Source organism: Tenrec ecaudatus, chromosome 1 (genome assembly GCF_050624435.1).
Source record: "Tenrec ecaudatus isolate mTenEca1 chromosome 1, mTenEca1.hap1, whole genome shotgun sequence".
Lineage (NCBI taxonomy): Eukaryota > Metazoa > Chordata > Mammalia > Afrosoricida > Tenrecidae > Tenrec > Tenrec ecaudatus.
Genome location: NC_134530.1, coordinates 236,757,367 through 236,781,081, shown reverse-complemented (window position 1 = coordinate 236,781,081; position 23,715 = coordinate 236,757,367). Strand labels below are relative to the sequence as shown.

General features: G+C 38.3%; 1 protein-coding gene across 1 annotated transcript in view; it reads left to right on the top strand.

The window, feature by feature from the left end:
* USH2A (usherin) overlaps nucleotides 1–23,715 on the top strand; it is a 987,589-nt gene that overhangs the window by 134,705 nt on the left and 829,169 nt on the right. The window contains exon 10 of the mRNA XM_075540576.1: nucleotides 2,561–2,691. Coding sequence (XP_075396691.1) covers nucleotides 2,561–2,691 — 131 coding nt within the window. The remainder of the gene's footprint in view (nucleotides 1–2,560; nucleotides 2,692–23,715) is intronic.

Below are 23,715 nucleotides of genomic sequence, written 5' to 3'. Positions count from 1 at the left end.
CACTGTTGTATCATTCAGTATGAAAACCCAAACTAGTTTGTCAAGTCATCATAATTTCAAAACATTAGCTACTTTTGCAAAATGGAAGTCTGGTCTTCGACAACATGCTTTCAGAAAAAGGTGTTGTTGCTGCTCTTCCTGTTTGCTTCTTCAGGGTGCACCTCATTAAACTGACGTCCTCAAAATATTTCATGCGTGTCACGATTGTCATCCGTTATGTCCTTCTTCTATTATGAAGATATGTGTATTCATTAAAATGTTGCATAGGGACTGGGAATTTGGGATTTTCTTATTTTAAAAAGCTAGTTAAATGTACAAGATGATCTTCAAAACTAAATCAAAAGCTGATCTAAAATTGATTATCTAAAATATAAAGTGTTTTGTTTGGTCATTAAAAATCACGACTTTAAGAAAGGCAGAAATAGGCAATATGTGCATTTGAGAAACGTAATGGCCCAACCCTGAAGGGGCTGAAACTGTGTTCCTTACTGTGAATAATGAGTGATCAAATCTGTTCGATAATTACTGATCACCTAAAATGTCAAGTGCCGTGGACATCAGGATAAAGAACTTCCGTGTCTTAGTATGGATCATTGTATAGTGGGAAAGGTGCCCGATGAAAGGAGCAATCACAAAATTGTGCATTAAGACATAGCAAGTCCAGCTGGAGTTTACCAGATGGTAGAGGGGACGTGAAGGGAATTGGGGACGTGGGCAACTCTCCATGAGAGAAGCACATTTTCCCCTAAGATGTAGGGGAGAGAAACACAGGACTTAAAAAAAAAAAAACTGATAGAAAAGTAACTGGCCCGGAGTAAAAAATACTAGGGGGAAAAGTGAGGGCCAGATCACAGCCTTAAAAAAAATTCTGAGTTTGGCTTATTCTGAAGTAGTGAGAGGTTACTTAAAGGGTTTCTATAGGGACTAGACATAAACAGTTTTATTCTTTTAAAAAGGCCATTCTAGCTGTAGAGGACACCTGGGAGAATGCTGAGTGGTTTGGGAAGATCAGACAGCAGGGTACGGCAATAGTGTGGTGAAAATGAAGTTCAACTCGGTTTAAGACGGGTGAGTAGAGGGATGAGAGCACAAGACATATGCAAGGGGGAAAGCAGTGGCATATTGTGAGCAATCAGTTTTAGGACGTAGATAAGGGAAGTAGAGCAGGCAAGGCTGATGCTTGAAGAAAGGGTTAAGGTATGAAGATAGGAGACACATTGGGGCTGGGATCAGACTTCGGAGAGCAGATGGCTAGGCCTGCTTTGAACACATCCTCCGTGTTGCCATGACACATAAGAGAACTCTCAGCGGTCAGTTGGCTCCACAGGGCTGAAGGCTCCTTTAAAATCCTTTAGGGATGGTTCAATAAAGAACCTTTGGTGTATTCTCCTGGCATCTTATTTTCACCTTGGTTTCATAGCATGTATTTACTCCTGTTATTTAATTAAGATTAATTTTACCAACTAGCATGTGAGAAAGCCCTATGAGAGAGGTATAATGTGTGTTTTTCTCACTACTGTATTCCCCAGCACTTAACACAGTGTTTGGAACATGGTAATCACTCAATAAATATTCATTAAATAATAAATAAAGGAGATAAATCTAGACTGGAGATATAGATTAGGGAGTCATCAGCATATGTAAATAGAAAATGTTCTAGAAATATTATAAGCCCATTTAATTTTTAATTAGGCCATAACCAATATTCATCAGAATGTGAGTTTTCACTTGATTAAGTTATTTCAGCAGTCTTCTAATATTGGACCAATTTCAGCCATATTTGAGCAGAGTGCATAATGCTTAAAGGGTAATTGAGAGCCTCGAGTTTTATTTCAGTGGCCTTATGTGCTACCCACATTCACTTAAAAAACTCCCACTAGTTAATATTTCTCTCATATGAAAAATCATGGTGTGATTTCTAATTTATAAACTATGAACTAGAGGGATTACTCAATGTACCAAACCTGTCAGGAAATTCTAAGGATTAATGTGAAATTTATTTGAGATGTTTACAAGTTATACATTTGTATTTTCATATTTGAAATGAAAAATAATGGTTATATGTGTTAACACAGGTATTTGTTTTAACCACATTAATGACAGAATAATGAATTGTATTGAGGTCAGTGTCCTCTCTGGGAAAAAAAAGGACATTTCTAGGGCTGCATATTAACTTCCAACTGTGTAACTATGATCTTCCATACATCTAGAAATTTCTCATAGTTGAATTGGATTGAGTGCTTGGTGCTAGAAATAAAGGACACTCTTAAATTTAGAATAGAACTCTTTCAGAAAGTACGGGTCCTTACAAAGCCCAGCTTTTGAGAAGTGTGGCATTAGATAACAGATGGGAGCTTAATGAAGTAAAGCACAGTTTGTAACAGGTTCATTGTTTCATATGCTCTGGATCACTAAATTGGCAGGTAGAGATGAAAGGTGCATTAAAATGGACGTCCCGAAAATTATAGAATTCTCTCTAAGGAATACAGTCTTTAATTTTGAATTATGCAGCTGATTTTAATGAATTGGAGTCATAATGCATAACCTTTTCCTGACGCAGGAAGGAACTGCGAGCTATGCAAGGATTACTTTTTCCAACAAGTTGGTGCCGATCCCGCGGCCATCGATGTCTGCATACCTTGTGATTGTGATAGAGCCGGCACCAGAAAAAATAGCTTCGTCTGTGATCAGGTGAGGATTTCTCTCTCGATGGAAAGAACAAATCTCTCTGTCAGAGACTAATTTGGGTGGTGACCTGCCAGTGGAATTGGAGATTGTATATATATTTAAAACCCTTTTATTGGGGGCCCATACAACTCTTATCAGATCCATGCATCCATCCATTGTGTCAAGTACATTTGTATATTTTGCCATCATCATGTTCAAAACATTTTCTTTCCACTTGAGCCCTTGGTATCAGCTCTCCATTTTTGCTCCTATCCCCCCTTCATGAAACCTTGATAATCTATAAATTATTTTATTTCACATCTTACACTGACTGTTGTCTCCCTTCACCCTCTTTTCTATTGTTTGTACCCCAGGGTGGGGGGTTATATGTAGATTATTGTGGTTGGTTCCCCTTTTTCTCCACCCACCTTTATCTTACCCTCCTGGTATCGCTATTCTCATTATTGGTCCTGAAGGGATCATCCGTCCTGGATTCCCTGTATTTCCAGCTCTTATCTGTACCAGTGTACATCCTCTGGTCTAGCCAGATTTGTAAGGCAGAATTGGGATCATGATGGTGGCTGGGTGAGGAGGAAGCATTAAAGAACTAGAGGATAGTTACAGCCTGACTGACTCATTGCCTCCCAGCGACCCTTCTGTAAGGAAATGTCCAGTTGCCTACAGATGGGCTTTGGGTCTCCACTCCACCCTCCCCCTCATTCACAACGATATGATTTTTTGTTCTTTGATGCCTGATACCTGATCCTATTGACACCTCGTGATCACACAGCCTGGTGTGCTTCTTCCAAGTGGGCTTTGTTGTTTCTCAGCTAGATGGCCGCTTGACCCCAGACACTGTATCTTTTGATAGCTGGGCACCATCAGCTTTTTTCACCACATTTGTTTAAGAACCCATTTAGTCTTCAGCAACCCTGTTGGGAAGGTGAGCATCATGGAATGCCAGGTTAATAGAACAAAGTGTTCTTGCATTGAGGGAGCACTTGAATAGAGGCCTAATGTCCATCTGCTTCCTTAATACTAAACCTATATATACTTGTACATAGATCTATTTCCCCATCGTCATATGTAAATATATTTACATAGGTACAAGCCTATATTTAGACCTCTATAAACACCCTTTGTCTCCTAGTTCTTTCCTCTATTTCCTTTTACTTTCCTCTTGTCCCACTATCATGTTTAGCCTTCATTTGGGTTTAAGTAATTCCTCTCGATTACATTGCCCTTGATCAAGCCCTACCAGGGCTCCCATACACTCCTTGCCATCAATTTTAGATCACTTGTTGTTCCCCTTTCCCTGAGTTTGTTAACACCTCTCCTTTCCCCTGCCTCTCCCTCTCCCATGTACCCCCAGAACCATCAGTCCCGTTGTGTTCTCCTCCAGATTGTTTATCCCACCTATTTTATCCAGATAGACCTGCAGAGATACTAATATGGACAAAAAACAAGAACACCCTAAGGACAGTATTCCTCCTCTGAGCAGTCAATGCACAGGGAGGACCATAAGGCCAGCCCCACTATGAGACACGACATCCTGCACTGACCCAAAGCATTATGGGGGACAACACTGGAAACACAGTGCGGGAATTGCACCCTATCTAACCCCACCAGACAGACTAAAACCCTATGGGCATGTAACAGAACAGCAAGGGGAGCAGAGGAAGAAGTCCCTAGGGAATGCCAAAAATAGACTTTGGGGTCAGGATGTGTCACCCCAGAGACTCCACTGGAAAACAGTCCTGAGGTCAACAAACAGACCTTGAACTATTTATAGCCTTTTCTTCTTTTGTTGTTGTTGTTTTGCTTTCTTTTGTTGGAGACTATGTTTATAGGAAAGTACTCTCAGTGTAGAATCCCTCAGTGGACCAACACAATTAACATTCTTTGTTACTAACTAAAAGTTGGAAGTTCGAGTTCACTGAAAGGCCATTTGGAAGAAAGACTTGGTGATCAGCTTCTGAAAAGGCAGCCATTGAACTCTAGGGAGTGCAGTTCTGCTCCATCTCACGTGAATCAGGGTAAAACTCCTTTGCAGATTTTGTTTTTTATGGGGAGGCGTTAGGTCACTCATAGTTGCTTTAGGCTATTTTGGTGATTTCTTGTATATCAAAATGGGTATTTAAAAATTTTTTTGCAAGTGTCAAAAAATTGAGGGGCAAAGGATTTCAACTAAACTGGGGAGTCAATTAAGTATAAGACTTGGAATTATTGATTATTATTAGCAAATTATGTTAATTAAACACAAAATCCCCCTTTTTAAAACAAAATTTTAGATAAGATAGTATGAACAATTTTTTAATATATAGATTCAAAAGTAAATTATAATGGATCTACTTCTAAAATTTCATTATCTAACAATTTTTCTCTAACTCATATTTGCAATGTATTTTTATGCCTTTATAATTGCAATGGATTTTTATAATGTTGTCATATATTTTATTGGCAATACCATGTATGTGGGTGTCCTAGTTATAAGAACACAGATTCTAACTCTATATTCTATGTCAAGTCAGTAAGAATGACTTTGTTTTTAACTGTGTATTCATCTGAAGCTATTCAGATAATACTGAAATCTATGAAAACAGGTGAATCAAGTTACTGTAAAGAATGAATCCAATAATTAAGAATACAATGACTAGGGGTATAAATAACAATCCAGTGAAAGAAAGGGGTATTTTTTGGTTCTTTTTTTTTTTAAATTAAGAGCTATAGTTTGAAGATAATAATTTCAAGGCAAAATATATTTGTCCCAACTTTTAACAGACATTAAAACTGTGTTAGACAAAAAAAGTAAAAAATAACTAGGCCAAAATACATATTTAAAACCTTCAGCGTAATCACGGCTTGTTACAGCAGGACATCATGTGCTTCATTGGGAAGCTGAAAAGTAGAAGAATACTTAACAAAGACAGTGTTCACTGTGCTGATTTTGAGCCATAAGGGACTATTTTGGCAGAAGGTCATGTTACAACGATAGCTACATAGAGTAAGTAGTAAAACCTGATGTAAAGTTTACATGTCTCATCCTTACATAGCTTTACAAAAGCTGAACTTTCAACTTCATTTAAGTCTCACCTGCAAGTTCTTTCAATGGGCCACCCAATTACAAAACATGCTCATGTCACTGACTTCACATCATCTGATGTTGTCTTAATAGGAGCCCTGACGGTGTAGTGGTTACATGTGGGGCTGCTGTCCAGCAGCAGCTCTGTGTGCCTGTAAACAACGACAGTCTTGGAAACCCACAGGGGTAACTATGGGTCAGCATTGACCCAATGGAAATATTTATTATTAGATGTTGTCTTTATTGCAGTTGTTCTCATCATGTGACAGTCTCTGTGTTTACTTGTCTTCTGTCCCTATGTCCTCCATGAACAGCCATGGAACCGTCCGATACATGTTTGTTGACTACAGTTTGAATGATTCAAGAGCGATTCTCTCTGAGCACTAATCTCAAGTCAAATGGTCATTTCAACGGTGACTCTAATCATTCATGTAATACGTACACTTGTCACTTCAACAGCATTGTCTCTCTGTAATGACGTTCGGAAGGTCACATTACTTTCGTATATTGAGAGGCGGTAAAAGGAAGTTTTTATAAAGTATAATTTACAAGTCTATGAATTAAAAAGTGTAGCATATATGTCTCTAAACCCCCCAAATTCTGGTGTGTGGGAAATTTATACATCCTTTTCTGCACTAGCTTAAAATTTTTCCCCCAAGTTCATTTCATTGAGGTGGGAGACAAGTTTGGATAGCCCTGAAAATTAAAAAGCTGTAAAGAGTTAACAACTGGGTAGCTTGGGGAAAAAAAGCATGATCAGGGTGAATTCCAAGTTGTCAGTGAAATATCAGTGACCGTGAGTGGGGACGAGATGGGCATGAGTTGGTTTTTCTAGTCATCAAAACTGCTGCAGCACATTGCTGCTCTACATAGCTCCCCCACCTCGAGTCGGGTGGGTGGATGGACCTAATTCTTGGGTAGGATTATGGTTGATTATATCCAAGCAAAGCCACTTAAGGGGTCTTTTCCAGCAGATTTGTTCAGTGCAATATGTTGTTTGAGTTCTAGACTGTTGTTTCCATAGGTATTCATTATGGAGCCAAGTAAAATGGAACCCTCCACTGCAGTGCTATCTTTGTTTATCAGGATGTGGCCTAAAGGTGCTCTTGCAAATATATATATTTTTAATGTTGAGGTGTATTCCAAACTGAAGGCTGTAGTTTTAAATTTTTCATTAATAAATGTTTCTAGTCCTTTTAGCTTTCAGCAAAGAAGTTTGAATCAGTTATATGTGACAGGTTGTTAATAAGTCTCCCTCTAAAGCCTAATACCAAATTGTTTTAAAAGTAGTCAGGCTTCTTTGATAATTTGCTGAGTGTATAAATTGAATAAGTATGTTGAATAGATAACCCTGGTGCATACCTTTCCCGATTTAAACCACTCGGAATCCTCTTGTTCTGTTTTAAGGATAGCCACTTAGTCTACATGAGCATAATTAAGTATTCTGAAGTTCCAATGCTTGCCGATGTTATACACATTACTTATGATCTACACCGTAAATACCTTTGCATAGTCAATAAAAGACACATAAACATCTTTCTAGTGTCATCTGACTTCATCCAAGTTCAATCAGTAATGATCTATCATCAGTGATCATGTTCCTCAATCTTTGTCCCCCTTTGAATCTAGCTTGAATTTCTAGCAATTCTCTGTTGTTTTCCTGCTACAACCATTTTCAATTATTTCATCAAAACTGTATTTTTTGTGATATTAATAACATTGTTTAATAGTCTCTCTAAAATATATGCTAATGAATCACTGTAATTTAAGATATAAGCCAACCCAACTGTGGAACATGACATTGAGAAATTCCTTAGGATTAAGTACTTGTTAATGTGGTCTGATAAGTGTTAGCAAGCAGGCAATCCTTAGAGAAAAATAAAGCAAAACTTAATAAATTATAATTGATCAGAATTTAGAAAAACTTGATCGTCATAGAATCTATTAAGGAAATTTAGACAGTAGCAGAAAATATTTCAAAATCACATATATGTATAAATATTCATATGTAAGATATAGAAAGACTGTCAAAATTCAATTTTAAAATATAAAAAATAAAAATTACTATTTAGAAAATCCTTGGGCTGTTAATTGCAAGATCAGCAACTGGAAACTACCAGCCACTCCATGGAAGACAAGGCTTTCTACTCCCATAAAGAATGATGCTCTCAGAAACCCACAGGGGCAGTTCCACCCTGTCCAGGAAAATGGCAAACCTAAAATAAATAGACAAGTCACTTTGTGAAAAGATGGTCAACATTTGTCATCAGGTAAATGTGACTAACACTATGATTCAATATCAGAGGACATACACTGGAATAGTTAAAAACAATCATAATACTAAAGAATGGTAACAATATTCCTTATTGTTCATGGAATGTTACCATGTTAAAGCCTCCTTAAAAAAGTGTGGACGTTTTAAAAAGTCAAGTATATTCATACTACATGGTAGAGTCCTTACAATTTTAGATGTTTGTGGGAGATATATAAAAAGGTAATAGTGCCACAGAATTTGGGCATGTTTTTGAGTGGCTACTTTATGCGCAATGACCAACATTGAGGAAGAGTCCAAATTACCCTCCATAATTTAAGGGTTAAATCATCGGCAATGCACTCATTCCACAGTACACTTTATTCCGCTACAAAAAGGAAAAGAAATAAAATAATAAAAGATTGACATATACAATGACACGACTAACACAAAAAACATGAAACTAAGTGCAAAAAAAAGCGCCCATCTCTGAAGACCTTATAATGGCTGATGGATCCCTTTATATGGGGCACTTTTGCAGCAACAGAAAGATCGAAATGAAGAGCAGTTAGGTGGTTGACAGAGGGCAAAAATGGGGGGAGCTAAGGCGGTAAGTGCAAGTGACTATCATGAGGGATAATATAACTTATCTGGATTTTGATTGTGATGGCAGTTGCACAAGCACACACATTTGATTAGATAACATAGAATGAGACACATTTGATTAAATGACATAGAATGAGATACATTTGTTTAAATGATATGAACTGATACAAACATAGAATATGTGTCAAATTACTGGTTTTGACATTGTAATATAATCATGAAGGATGTAACCACTGAGGGAAACTGGGTGACACATGAAATGAAACTTTCCCACACTTACCTTTGAACTTCCTATGAATCTAAAATTATTTCAAAATCAAATGTTTAAAATGCAAATAGAGAAAGACAAAAGACTAAAAGGAATGAGAACTACATTGCCATTATCAAGAAGTAATGTTGTTAAAAAACTGGAAAATTACCTTGAAAATTTCAAGAAAGGATAGTTTTGATGTCAAAATTTAACACTCAAGTCTACTCTCTCACTCCAAGAGGAAGTCGAAATGAATACTTGTTTGTACTCATAGATTATCAGAATGTTGCCAATAATCAGCCTTTTAAAGATGCTTAATGTGAAATACGATACAGCAGGCAATCCTAAGCACAGAAAATGACAGATAATTACGGTGCTAAGAAATAACTAAAGTCAAATTAAAGTTTAAGGGAATCCATTGGTCTTTTGGTGATCTCAAATGATAATTTCCTTTATGGAAAATTTTTTTAATAATTGTATTTGAAAGGTCAAATCACACTTTGTTTTCTGATTAATAATATTTCAAGTATCACAATGTTGTACATAGTTTATGTTTGATACAAAGCTTATCACATTGAAAAATAATAACTTACATACGACTACAAAATAAAACAAAGTTGGACATCTATAGATTGATGGAGATATATACACTTGGAAGAGAGAAAAACAAAGGAAAAGTTCAAGAGTGAAACTCAATTAATGCTTTTATATTTGAAATTAAAAGTCAACAGATATTTTATGTATATTATCTATAGCTATATAATAACCTGTAAAAAGCAAAGTACATATTGTATAAGAAAGACAGTAAATCAGAAAATATTGCTACTAGGGTTCCAGGGTGGACAACACAGATGATCCTAATCAAAACAATATCTCAGCATATCCTGTGATCCTTGGGTGGCCAGCAGAGAAGTCCTTTCAGCAATTCACTTGTCTGAGTCTCATTAAGGTACCTTCAACTAGAGAAGATGCCACAAACAGTAGCTTGTAAGAGGATCTGCTGGATCACTGACCTTCATGACGAAGAAGTCAGTGCAGAAGGTTATGGCCACTGCTTTCCTGGGACTCAAAGGGAGGCACAGGACAATTTAGAGGCTTATTAAAAGAAATTTTAAGAAAATTGGAAATTGCATTGAAGATAAAAAGACCACGAGTTGCACCGAGAAAATAGCCTTATCTTGTCCCTCTAAACCAAAGAACCTTTCAAATGAACCCTATGTTTCCCTTGAGGTTGTGAAACTGCCCTGTACTGTCCTAGAAACTATAAGAAGCAGGTTCTTCAGGGAAGGATTAGAGAGAAGGAAACGCTGCCTTCAGAAGTGTATAAAGGAGAATCAAGGATATGTTAAGAAACAATAGCTTCATACTTTGTTTAATAAAGAAGTTTATGATTTGAACAGGAGTTTTCCAAGGGAAGCATTCCATTACCATAATGAAATGTGCCAGGACCTGGAGTGAGAAAGACAAACTGGAAGACCACGCTCAGGATACCTCTCACTGAATGAACTGAAGGGAAAAACCCTCAAATCTCAAGTTGAGATTCTCAAGAAATCTTTATGAAACACAATATTTATTAAACAAGAATCAATATTTTGAAGGTTCCATAAGCACAATATAGAATGACACAGGAATCACTATAAGAAAGTGGAAGGATTAAACAGAGTCACTTTATGAAAAAAAAAAACAATCGTTTAATGTTCAGGCATTTCAAGAAATTGGATATGATCAAGGATTTATACAAACAGCACTGAGGTATTCGTAAAAAATAGGACTTTAGGAATTGAAGTAATATTAATTGAAATATGTTAATAAGCAGGAGTAGCACTGGAAGTTCTTACTTGTCTATGCCAAGAAATTTAGAAGATAGCTAGCTACCTGGCCAACTGACTGGAAGATATCCAGATGGGTGTCCACTCTTTAAAATCCCAAAACAAAGCAAAATAAAAAACCCCGAATCCACAGAGTGTGAGAATTATCAAACACCACCATGAATATCACATACAAGTAAAATTGTGCTTAAGGTCATACAAGAGCGATTGCATCCATGCATTAACAAGGAGCTGCAAGGAGGAACAGCCAGATTCAGAAGAGGACATGCTGAAGTCAGATGGACCTTGACTGAAAGCAGAGAATACCGGGAAAATGTTTATTTGTGTTTTACTGACAGTGTAAAGACATTTGAATGTGTGGGTCACAGCAAATTATGAACAATATAAAGAAGAATAGGAAAGCAGGACACTTTTTTTATCATGGATAAAGAGGCGGTCATTGAAGCAAAAGAAGACATGCAGATGGGCTAAAATTAGCACAGATATACATCATGGTCATACCCTTTCACTTTACTTACTCAACCAGTACGCTGAGCAAATAATCCAAGAACCTGGACTATATAAAGAAGAATGTGGCATCAGGAGTGGCAGTAGGCTTATTAACCTGTGAAATGCAGATGAGATCATTTTACTTACTTAATCTTACTTCTTAAAGTGATGGAGACTTGAACCTACTGATGGAAAAACAAAACAAAACCTGGAGCTGTCAATATAGGTTACTCAAAAGAGAACCAAAATATTCAAAACTGGGCCAATCGTCAACCATCATGAGAAGTGGAAAAAAATGGAAGTTTTCCAGGATTTCATCTTGCTTAGATTATAATCAGTGCTCATGGAAGCAGCATTCAGGAAATCAAGTGATGTATTGGATGGGCCACATTTGCTCCAGAAGACCTCTTCAATGAATTGAAGAACAAGGATCCCACTTTTAGGATCATGGTACCCCTGGCCCCCACCATGGTCTTTTCAGCCATATCATATACATGTGATTGTGGAGCAATTAATAAAGAAGTTTGTGGAAGAACTCATGCATTGGAATGATAGTGTTGGTGAAAGAATTTGAAAGGACTGTCATCTGCCAGTAGAACAAACTAATCTGTGTTGAGAAGAGATGAGCATGGCGAGCTTGTGTCTCCTATACTTTGGACAGGTTGTCAGAGCCTGTTCTGATAAAGGACATCATGCGTAGTAAAGCAGAGGGCCATAGAAAAATAGGAAGACCTTTAAGGAAATGGATTGACACAGTGGCTGTACTAATCCAATTAAACATGACAGCAATTAAGAGGATTTTGCAGAACCAGAAAATGTTTCCGGTTGCTATGAGTTGGAATTCATTGGCACATAACAGAAAGAACAAGATTTTTTGTATTAATGCTTTTGGGTATGTCCTTTATAGTTTATATAACAAATAAAACATACAAGCTCATAATGGAACAAGATTGCGGAAAAAGCTCAGAGTAACAACTTATAAAGCAATGAACTCATAAAAGTCCAGTCTCATAGCCACATGAAAGTTGAATAATAAATCAAGAAGAGCATGGAAGAACTTATGTATTTTAATTATGGTGTTGGTGAACGATCACACACACATAGAGATTTTGAATTCTACTACATATTTAAGGGAGAATCAAGAATTCTTCTCTAACTCTTCCAAAATAAAGAAGCAGGTAGTACCCTTCCCAACTAATCTGAGATACATATTTCTCTGATATGGAAACTATAGCACACTATGATAAGAAAATAAAGCTACAGCTGAATATCTTAAAAGATAGATGTAAACTCTTCTAGAGAACTTAAATGCAATTTTTCCAGCACAGGCAATCCAGCACCATTTATCATGCGTACAAACCATGTCCAATTGTAATACATCCTAGGAATGCAGGGGAGATTCACATAGAAAAATAATTAATAACAACATATCAGTAGAATAAAGCTAATTAATATGTATAATACAGTATATCAGAAAAATCTATGATCCTCTCAACGGATGCATAAAAAGAATTCCACCAAATTCATCACTTTTCCTTGACTATAAACAGAACAAATTTGGAGTTGAAGAAAATTTCTAATATAAAGGCCCCACAGTCTTCATGGAGTAAGAGAATATATACTGCCATCATATTCAATGGTGAAAATCTGGACTCTAGCCCCACCTCAAATCAGGAAAAAACAAGAAAGTTTCTTCTCATCACGTTTATGCAATACTGTACAGTGTATTTGAGCCTGGGCAAGGCCAGAGAATTAAATAAGTGGAATCCAAATTGAAGAAGAAAAAACAAAGCTATTTCTACTTGCACATGACATCATTGTGTATGTAGAAAATTTGAAGGCATCTACTAAACAGCTACCAGAAGTAATAAACGAGTTCAGCAAGGTTATAGGTTATTAAAGCAATACAAATATTATTGGAAGGAATTAAGACCTATGTAAATATATCTTATAGTCGTAAATCATAAGACTAATATTAATATGATTAAGATTGCAATTCTCTCCAAGCGGATCTATAGGGTTCATATAACCACTATTAAAAGGACTCCTGGCTTCCTTAATCCATTAGTGAACTGATCCTAAAATTTTTTTATGAGGATGATAGAAACACAAAATGGCCAAAACAGTTTTCAAAATGAGGTACAAAGTTGGAAGACTCACTTTCCAATTTCATAATTATGAAGCTGCAGTATTAAGGATAGGCTTATCATGTTAAATGATAGAAAAATATATCACTACAATTAGATTGAGAGTCTAGAAACAGACTCATATTTTTACAGTCACTTTATTTTTAGCCAAGCTGCCAAGAAAATTTAATGGAGAAATAATAGTGTTTCAACAAATGATCCTGGCTGTTGCCAGTGTGGCATGATCCTCCTTGTCAGTTAGCTTCTTCTCTAACACACCTTGCTCGTGTGCACACTCTTTCTCTCCTGGTCATTCTTGGTCAGAAGGCAGCAACTCCTTTATAGGATTAGGCCAGGGATCAGCCACACTAACAACAGCCAGGATCATTTGTTGAAACACTTATTTCTCCATTAAATTTTCAATCCAAATGTAGTGATCTATTTTTCTTCCCCTCATTTCCTGAAAATAGAGCGGTCCAGAGTTTTTATCCCCCATGCCAATGGAGCAACAAGGAGATTGTAGGATTATCTTGGAATAAGCCAGGTTATACTAACAGGATGAGCATGAAGTTGTTCTCCAAGTTGGATCCTGATTGCAAAGGATTTTTATTGTAGGATGTACATTCTTCTGCCACTGTTATTTTTCTTACTTTTATTTGGGGCTCTTACATATTTTATCACAATCCATACATCCATCCAGTGTGTCAAGCATATTTGCACATATGCCGCCATCATCATTTTCAAAGCATTCTCTTCCCACTTGAGCCCCTGACATCAGCTACCATTTCTTCCCTCTCTCTCCCCAGCCTGCCCTCCCTCACAAACCCTTGATAAGTTATAGAATATTATTTTCATATATTACATCATCCTCCAATGACCCTTAGCAACTTTTCCATTATTCGTCCCCGTAGGAGGGGGTTCTAGGTTGACCCTTGTGATTGATTCCACCTTTCTCTGCCCCCCCCCTTCCCTAATCCTCCTGGTATCTTTACTCTCCTTGTTGGCCTTGAGGGGGTTATCTATCCTGGATTCCCTGTGTTGCAAGCTCTTTTCTGTAGCAGTGCGCATGTTCTGGTCTAATCTGATTTGTAAGGTAGAATTGAGATCATGAGAGTTGGGGGAAGGAAGCACTAAAGAACTAGAGGAAAGTTGTGTGTTTCATCAGTGCTATACTGACCCTGATTGCCTCCTGTCACTGTTTTTATGTCAGTTTGTCATACTATAGTGACATTCTGTGATTCTGGAAGCTAAGTCATTGTGTTTCAAATGCCAGCAAGGTCAAAACCAAAGTGAACAGTTTTCAGCGGAGCTTCCAGAGTACAAAGATGGAATCACTGTGCAAAAGCACTTGAAGTGTGGATCATAACAAACCATGGATAGCCTTGAGAAGAATGGGTATTCCAGAACAAGTAATTTTGCTCATGTGGAACCTCTACATGGATGAAGAGGCAGTTGTTCAAACAGAACAAGGGAATAATGTGTGGTTTAAAATCAAGAAAGGTGGCCATCACAGTTGTTTTCTCTCACCATTTTTGTTCAATCTATATATTGAGCACATAATCAGAGAAGCTGGATTATATGGAGAACAATCCGACATCAGGATTGGAGAGAGGCTTGTTAACTACCGGCCATATGCAGCAACACTCTTGTTGCTGGATGAAATTGCTGAAGCATTTGCTGATGAAGATCAAGGGTTGTAGCCTTTAGTATGGATCTTAACACAATGTAAAGAAGAACAGAATATAGACCAGTGGATGGCATTGTGATCAATGGAGAAAAGATCGAACTTGCCAAGGATATTGTCTTGCTTGGATCAACAATCAATGCTCCTGGAAGCCCCAGTCAAGAGATCAAATGACGCATTGCATTAGGTAAATCTGCTGCACAAGACCTCTTCTTAAAGTGTTGTAAGTCAAGGATGTTACTTTGAGGACTAAGGTGTGCCTTACCCACGTCATGGTCTTTTCAGTGACCTTACATGTATATGAAAGTTGGGCATTGAATAAGGAAGACCAAAGGATAATTGATGAATTTGAATTATTGCTCCAGAGAAGAATATTAAATGTGCCAAAAGGACAGACACATCTCTATTGGAAGAAATGCAGCTGCATTGCTCCTTAGAGGCAAGCATGGCTGGACTTTGTCTCTCGTACTTTGGACGTGTTAGGCAACACCAGTCCTTGAAGAAGGATATAATGTAAGGTAACATAGAGGGACAGTGAAAAAGAGAACGGCCCTATGCTAGGTGGATTGCGACCGTGATTGCCAGAGCACAATGAATTGTGAGGATGGTGCAGGAGTGGGTGATACTTGGCTCTGTTGTACGGAGGGTCACTATGAGTTGGAACTGGACTGATGGCACCTACCAATAGCAAGACACTTTCTGTGGACCTTGGTGAGCCCTACCCCCACCTCCCTTCCCTACTAGCCCCCTCTCTGCACAAGGCTAGATCTCAGTTCCCTGTAAAATAACTTTAGAGGGGTTTGAATACTCAATTTGTCTTTCTGATCAATGTTGCTTATCTTCAAGTTCTGCCATGTTGCCATCCTTCTGTGAGTGATTTCTGAGGTGATTTAACTTAACAGCTCTGAGAGACTTCTTGGGAGAAAGAGGAGGCTTGGAAACCCACAGGAGCCATTTTGGTCTGTCCTATAGGGTCACTATGAGTTAGAACTGACTAGATTTCGGTGAGTGTTTTCTAGGGGTAGAGATCTTAGTGTCTGGTCAATGGTTTGCCAAGACAGTCTTGGGTTCCTCCCATGATTTAGTGAGGGAGTCTTGTGATACCTTATTGTCTCACTAGACAACTTGATATCCATGTTCCCAAGTACTAAAGTTGGAGGTATCACTCACACTGCATACAAAAATTAATCAAAATGGAGCAAAGATGCAAATGTAAGAGCTAAAACTAAGAGGAAAACATACAGTAAGTATAAATCTTTATGAGGCTGGATTAAGCAATAGTCTCTTTGACTCCAAATGCCAAACAACCAAAGGAAGACAACAGATGAATTGTACTTGCCTGTTTGTCTCAGGATGATCCATTTGGTTCAGTGTTTGCCTGCTAGCTGAAATGTGGATGGTTTGAATCCACATAGAAGTCATTGAATATCTTCAAGTCACAGCCTTGAAAACACTATTGACATGATGGCAACTAACAAGAACAGCCGCGGGGTGAGAGGGCCAGTCAATGGGAAGGGCCACTAATGGGTACAAAGTGATGAAGAGGTTCTAAATTTGATTGTGGTGATTATTACACAGCTTTGTGAGTATACCAAAAACCCGTGGTTTTCATCTTATATAAATATAGATGTATATTTGCATGAATTATATATGAATAACACTCATATAAAATTATAGAAATGTGTTATATTGTCGAGTTTGAAGAATGGAAAAATACACGATCATGTATGTAGGTCTTGGAAGTGGGAGTAGAAGAAAGGAAGGAAAATAAAGTCTTACCTAATTTTTTCTGGTGCTTCAAAATCATTATATTTTTCCTGCTACAAAAATCTAATTTAAAATGAAAAGATGTGCTCTGCTTTTTCTTGTTTAAAGAGCATATTTCTATTTTTATACGCTTCTATATTTCTTAAGTTGCTTTGTTGATTTTTTTATAATCAGAAAAAAAAGATAATTTTAATTAATTCTGTTATGTATCCAGAGAGAATTACATAGGAATGTCGATGTAATAAAATGATAGAAGTGTTCTTATGAGTTTAAGACCAACAAATGGTCTATCTGTTAATTCCATTTTATGTTGTCTTAATTCTTGTTATTTTCTTATGCTTCAAGCACAGAGACAAAATACATGTGTTATTGTTAGATGTGGAGATATAATCTTAAGTGCACCCTGCCTGAATAATGTAATGAAGAATTCTAAAAACGTTTATTGTCATTTTCAGTGAGCTAACAGAATATACACTGAAAAAGTTGTTAATAATGTCTGAATTATAAACTGTAAAATTGAATTCAAGGACATTTTGTAAATTTATGCAGTTGCAATCCGTAATAATATTAGGGATCATACACGGAAATTAGGCAGTAGTTCAAGTTTCATTTTGTTATAATAACTCAGGAATGAAGCCAGCCCCAAATGGCCCGGCTGCCTGTGCTGTGCATTCTGTATTCTGGATGGGAACTTTCCTGTTGGCAGTTGTCATTTGAAGCCCAATCCAATCTCATAAGATAGAGTAGGCTTGCCTTATGCTACCATGAGAAATGCAGTTAATTCTTTCTCATGTGAATACTGAGATCTTGAGAATGGCATGAAGTAATGGTCTGAGTCACTGACTCCTAAAAATACTGATGCCAAAGTCCAGACAGACATCGAGACCATCTAAAGTGCAATAATAAAATTAATATTAATCGGAGACAGGGAAATGAAGAAGAGTCAATTTCATTATTGAGGCGCCTCTAGTGAAACCATTGATGAGTTTTAGAACATCCATCTAAGTTTTTTAATATTTTGCAGGTGTGTGTTGATGCAGTTTTGCAGGTAATGATTTTAGTTCCTTATTAGATCTAAAAGTTAATTATGAACCAAAAATGATAAAATCTGCTGCACAATGAAGAAACCCATTAAGGTACAAGTAATGAGAGTGTCACAGGATTTTTCTGTGCTTCCTTCTTTTTCCCTTGGAGCTCAATGCATGAGTTGTTTACCATGAGTCCTGAGTTTGGAGCTTGATCATACTATATACCCCCTCACCTAATATGGCTTCAATTCCATGAATTGGCTCAAATCCTAAGCCATTTAACACTGTGTTGAACCCTGACGTACATGGAGAAAGTTCTATAGATCTCTACTTACCTCTCTATTCAGAGGTTTCAGCCTACTTCCTACTCATGGGGGGAGCAAGCTGTCTGGTTCCACCTGCTAGTCTACCTGTCCTTCTCTTCCATGGGCCTTCCAGTGTCCTGGGATTGCTGTAGGCACTCCCACAGATGGTGATCCTGTGATAGGTGAGCAGATTTAAGTGAAAGTCCTAGAATACAGACAGATAAATGTAGGAGGCATTCAATAAATATTATACAAGCACTTGCTTGCAATTTTCTCCATCCCTCTTGAATTCTCTCCCTTTTAAATAGCTGTGTCCTTTGATCTAGCGCTAAGAAAATGGCTCCATATGTAGATCCAGCCATGTGGTCAATACGTAGATCACCCATGGCCTCTTAAAGGTTTAGGTGCATGTGAATCTTTCAGGTATCTTGAAAAAACGAATCTTCTTATTTCACAAGTCCGGGTGGAGCATGAGATTCCATAATTCTCCAAGTTCTTAGATGATGCCATTATTGCTTATCTATGAACCACTCTTTAATAACTAAGGAGCTAGAGCATTGCATATAAAAGAGACATGGCACGGAATAAAGGGCTAGATGAGTGTGTTGTGTGCATAGATGTAAAAGGCTAGGCTGGACTATGTGCACATGAACTCATTTACGCCCTTGGTCAAGTAGGGTGCCCCCTGTTCTATCCACGTATCCCCATCTTAAAGTCAGATGCCTTTCTAAGCTTTCCACACCCTGAAACTATTAAATTAGGGTTGAATTATGCCCTAAACTCTGTTGTTGAAATTAGAGAATATAACTTAAAATATTTTAAAAACTGAAGATAAAAAAGCAATAAATATGAAAATCTAAAAGTTGGCTGAAAACGGAAAATATCACAATTATATTAAAAAAGAAGAACGATTGGTTGTGATGCTCAATAGGTCCTCAGTAGAGTGCTGCAATAGAGCTATCACAGAGATCAATGATCATGAGTTGTTAAAAACAGATGTATCAGGCAGGAGTCTGGGTTTTCAAATGAATTAGAGGAAATTGAAAGGCATCAACGAAAAAAGTATTTCCAAGCCTAACCAATGGAAAATGGAATCATAAGGAATAGGGTCCCTATTTATGAAAATTAACTGTGCTACTTTTCAATAATATTTGAGGAAATAAATTTTGAATAAAGCAGAATGTATATTTCTACATATATGGCATTTTATTGCAGTCCATCAATATTTCTGTTGTTTGTTTTAAAAATACTTTTATTGGGGGTTCCTGCATCTCTTATTGTAATCCATATATTCCTCCAGTGTGAAAAGCACATTTGCACATATGCCGCCATCATCGTTTTCAAAGCATTCTCTTCCCACTTGAGCCCCCGATATCAGCTCCCCACTTCTTCCCCATCACTCTCTACCCAACCTCCCTCATGAACCCTTGATAAATTATAGATTATTATTTTCATGTCTTACATTGTCCTCTGTTGCCCCCACCCACTTTTCCATTATTTGTCCCCCTGGGAAGGCGTTCTAGGTTGATCCTTGTGATTGGCTTCCCGTTTCTCCCCCACACCCTCCCCTAATCCTCCTGGTATCTCTATTCTCCACGTTGGCCCTGAAGGGGTTATCTATTCTGAATTCCCTGTGTTGTGAGCTCTTATCTGTAGCGGTATGCATGTTCTGGTTAAATCCAATTTGTAAGGTGGAATTGAGGTGGGGTGAAGGGAGCACCAAAGAACTAGAGGAAAGTTGTGTGTTTCATCGGTGCTATACTGCACCCTGACTGGCTCATCTCTTCCCTGGGAACCCTCTGTGAGGGGATGTCCAATTGTCTACAGATGGGCATTGGGTATCAACTCTGTGTCCTGCCCCATTCACCTTGGGTATGGTTTTATTCTGGGTCTCTGTTGCCTGATACCAGATCACATTGACACCTCATGATCACACAGGCTTGTGTGCTTCTTCCATGTGGGCTTTTTTGCTTCTCAGCTAGATGGTCACTTGTTTATCTTCAAACCTTTAAGACCTCAGATGCTATATCTTTTGATGGCCACCCACCATCAGCTTTCCTTACCACATTTGCTTATGGACCTATTTTGTCCTCGTCAGTCCTATCAGGAAGGTGCACATCACAGAAAGCTGAATTGGTAGAACAAAGTGTACTTGGGTTGAGGGAGTACTTGAGTTGAGGCCCAATGTCTATCTGCAAACTTAATTCTTAACATATAGATAGGAGTACATAGTTCTATTCCCCTCTCCTTATATATATATATTTACATATGTCTATACCTATATTTAGACCTCTATAAATGTCCTTTGCCTCCTGGTTCTTTCCTCTATTTCCTTTTTATTTCCCTTATGTTCCACCATCATGTTTGGCCTTCATTTGGGTTTAGTAATCCCTCACTGCTACATTGCCCTTGATTGAGCCCTACTGGATATCCTATGACCTTCCTTCCATTGATTTTAGATCACTTGTTGTTCCCTTGTCCCTGGGTTTGACCCCCTCCCTTGTCTTTCTCCCTCCTCCCCTTCTCCTCTATCCCTCCTAGAACCATTGGTCCCGAACTTTTCATATCCAAATTATTTATCCTGCCTATCTTATCTAGATAGACATGCAGATACAAGTGCAAAAGCCAGGGAAAGTCAAATAAAACAACAAAAGAAGTCAAGACCAAGAAAACAATAACAACAACAGCAAAAGGCAAACACAAAAATACAATAATAAAAAGAAAGCCACTGACAAAAATGGAAAAGCCTATAAATAGTTCAAGGTCTGTTGTTGCCCTTTATGAGTGTTTTTCAGTTGAGTCCGATGGGGTGCCACACTCAGTCTCCCACATCTATTTTTGATACTCCTGGGGGTTTCATTAGTCTGCTTCCCCCCACCAATGTGTTATCTTCATATATTTAGTACTACATATTACTTATCAAAACAGGCCCCAAAGTCACCATATGGATTTTCAAGAAAATTATTAATTTTATAATATAGTGACCCAAATAGTATGTAGAATTAGATCTCTAGACTTTTCTTTAGAGATTGTTTTAGTCTTAGACAGTTCATTGAAATAATTTATTAAACTACCAACTAGAAGGTAATGTAATACAAAGATTATTGCATTACTACCAATACTAGTTAGCATTACAAATGCACACACAATATCTAATATCTCAAAAACATAAATATCTATTTATTACTCATATACCATTGTGATAGTGGCTTATTATTTTTTGGAGGCCCTGTATCATCTGAGAATTTGGTACACAGGGTTTTCCCACTGGTTCAGTTTACCTTCATCTAGGGAAAGGGAAAGACAGGTGGGAAAATAACTCCTGCCTTTTACAATTCTTGGTCCAAAAGAGATATACATTGGTCCTGCTGTTGTCCCATTGATGAGAGTTAGTCACATGGCTATACTTGTCACATCATGGACTGGCTGAAGATAGTTCCTTGTTAGGAAGTCACTTCCCAAATGCAATTGTCTTCTCCAGGAGGCAGAATGGGCATAGTGGGGAGCCAGTCATCTCTGCTCAAAGGCTCTGTGACAAAAGATAGCAAAGGCACGAGTGAAGTGTTCTCTCTCATCTACACACAACACAGAATAGTTTCTATTTAATGAGGAACTCTGAAACCATACTACCCTATCAACACAAGATTTCTAGTGCATTAATATTGGAAGTGGAGTTGGGTCCTAGGATCGTGTCCATGGGAGGTGGTATGCTTCAACTGTGACAGTATATTAGCAAAGGAGGACTGGATGTAACAGGCACATGGCTTGCATGAAAGGTGGAAAGACTTGTTCATGAGCACATGTGAGAGAGACACGCCCCCCCCCCCCAGAGGAAGAAGCAAATTAGAAAACATTCACTAGCACCTCTAGGAGCTCCCAGACCAGGGTCCTGGGAGGAAATCAACCACAAGATGCTAAGACTGTATTGAATATGCTCATGGAATATATATATCTATATATATACACACACATTTAAAATAAGAATCTTTTCAAATTTGTAGTAGAAGTATTCACCATAAACTGTGTCTTGATAGTCTTTGGGTTATCATTAAAGGTGAAAACATGTTTTGTTTTTTTTGGTTTTGGTATTATACATCTACTCTTCACTTACTGACCTTCTCCTTATCCGATATTTTACATTTACAGCAATAGAAAGAGTCTACTCCCCAAGTGCCTTGGCAGTAGCTCATTCTGCGAGAGGAACGAGTAAGACTGACGGTTATGGTGGTGTGATCGTGATGATTATTTGTCAGCTTGATCAAACCATGATTCTCAGTGCTGTGATAATTCAGATTTAATTTAGCAGTTATGCAAATCATTCTCCATTCCAGGATCTGATGTCATCATCCTCCGGGCTTTCAAAGTTTCTCTTTTTTACTTAATATTTGGTGTTTTGAATATAGCCATGTTGATAAATGAGGAGTGCCGATATGTTTGACTTTAAAATTAGTCATAACTTTATAGTGATTATTTATTCATTCTTTTTGAGTTTCTGAGTTTTTGAGGAATAGAACACAATTTGTGCTCCCTTTTTTTCCCCTTAACCTACTATGTCCTATAAATATAATATACACAAATCGCTGGTGCCAGTGCTAGGCTTATCTCGGAAGGAAAGTGTCGTAGCTTTCAATGAGCTGAAGCCCGGCCTTCTCCTTGACCCCTGCCCATTCTGTGCTGGTATCACATGGATGAGAGGAAGGCCACATTTGCAAGTTGCTAAAAATGCACAGGGACAAAAGCTAGTTGGTACGATTAGCATTATTCTTGTTAGGCGTTGTGGAGTCCATTTGTATTCGTAGCTGAACGAGTGGAACTGCCCCATAGTGTTTCTAAGGCTATAATTGTTCCAGGAGCAGTTCCCTCCTAGTCATTATCGGGCTGACCAGTGTACTTGACGGTGGACAGAAGGGCCAAGTCCAACCCATGCACAGGGCTGAATGCCTTGCTGGTTACTCTGTCCCTTTGGACTCTGCCCCCATGGCTCCTGCAGTTCCTCACCTCGCCCATTGATGAAGGCAGAGACCCTTCTTTCTGCCCACCAGAGGGTGGCAAGCCTGCCTGCCTGTCATCCTGGATGGTGTGGGATGTGTGTGGGATGGGATGTGACAAGTTACTGTAGAAGTGACACCAAGCCGAGTGATGGCACTTCCTTGGAGACCCCCCTCCCCGATCCCCCTGCAAGGCTGACTCACTCACACTGCCATATGCCCTGCAGTCATTTTGGTGTCACCCCTTTGACAGAGTCAGGGGTGAGGTCTTCTGCGTCCCTTAGTGATGTCATTGTCCTCAAGTATTTCTCCCGTGGAGTTGCTGGGAGTAGCTTTGAAGTTTCAGCCCTACAGCCAACAGTTGGCTGCGTGCTTCATGGTTGAGTCACTGAGTATTTTTAAGAGTCTCAAAGGTTATGTGTCTATTGCATTGCCATGTGACACATGGAAAAAGCAGACTCTCCATCAGATGGATTGACGGGTGGCTGGCACGAAGGGCTCCAACACGAGAACTCGGTGGCGATGGTGCAGGGCAGGGTGGTGCTTCGTTCTGCTGTACCAAGGGTCACAGTTAGTTGGAACCCCCTCATTGCAACAACAACAAGCCATGTGCAAAGGATTACAGCAAGCACTTCATTCTCAG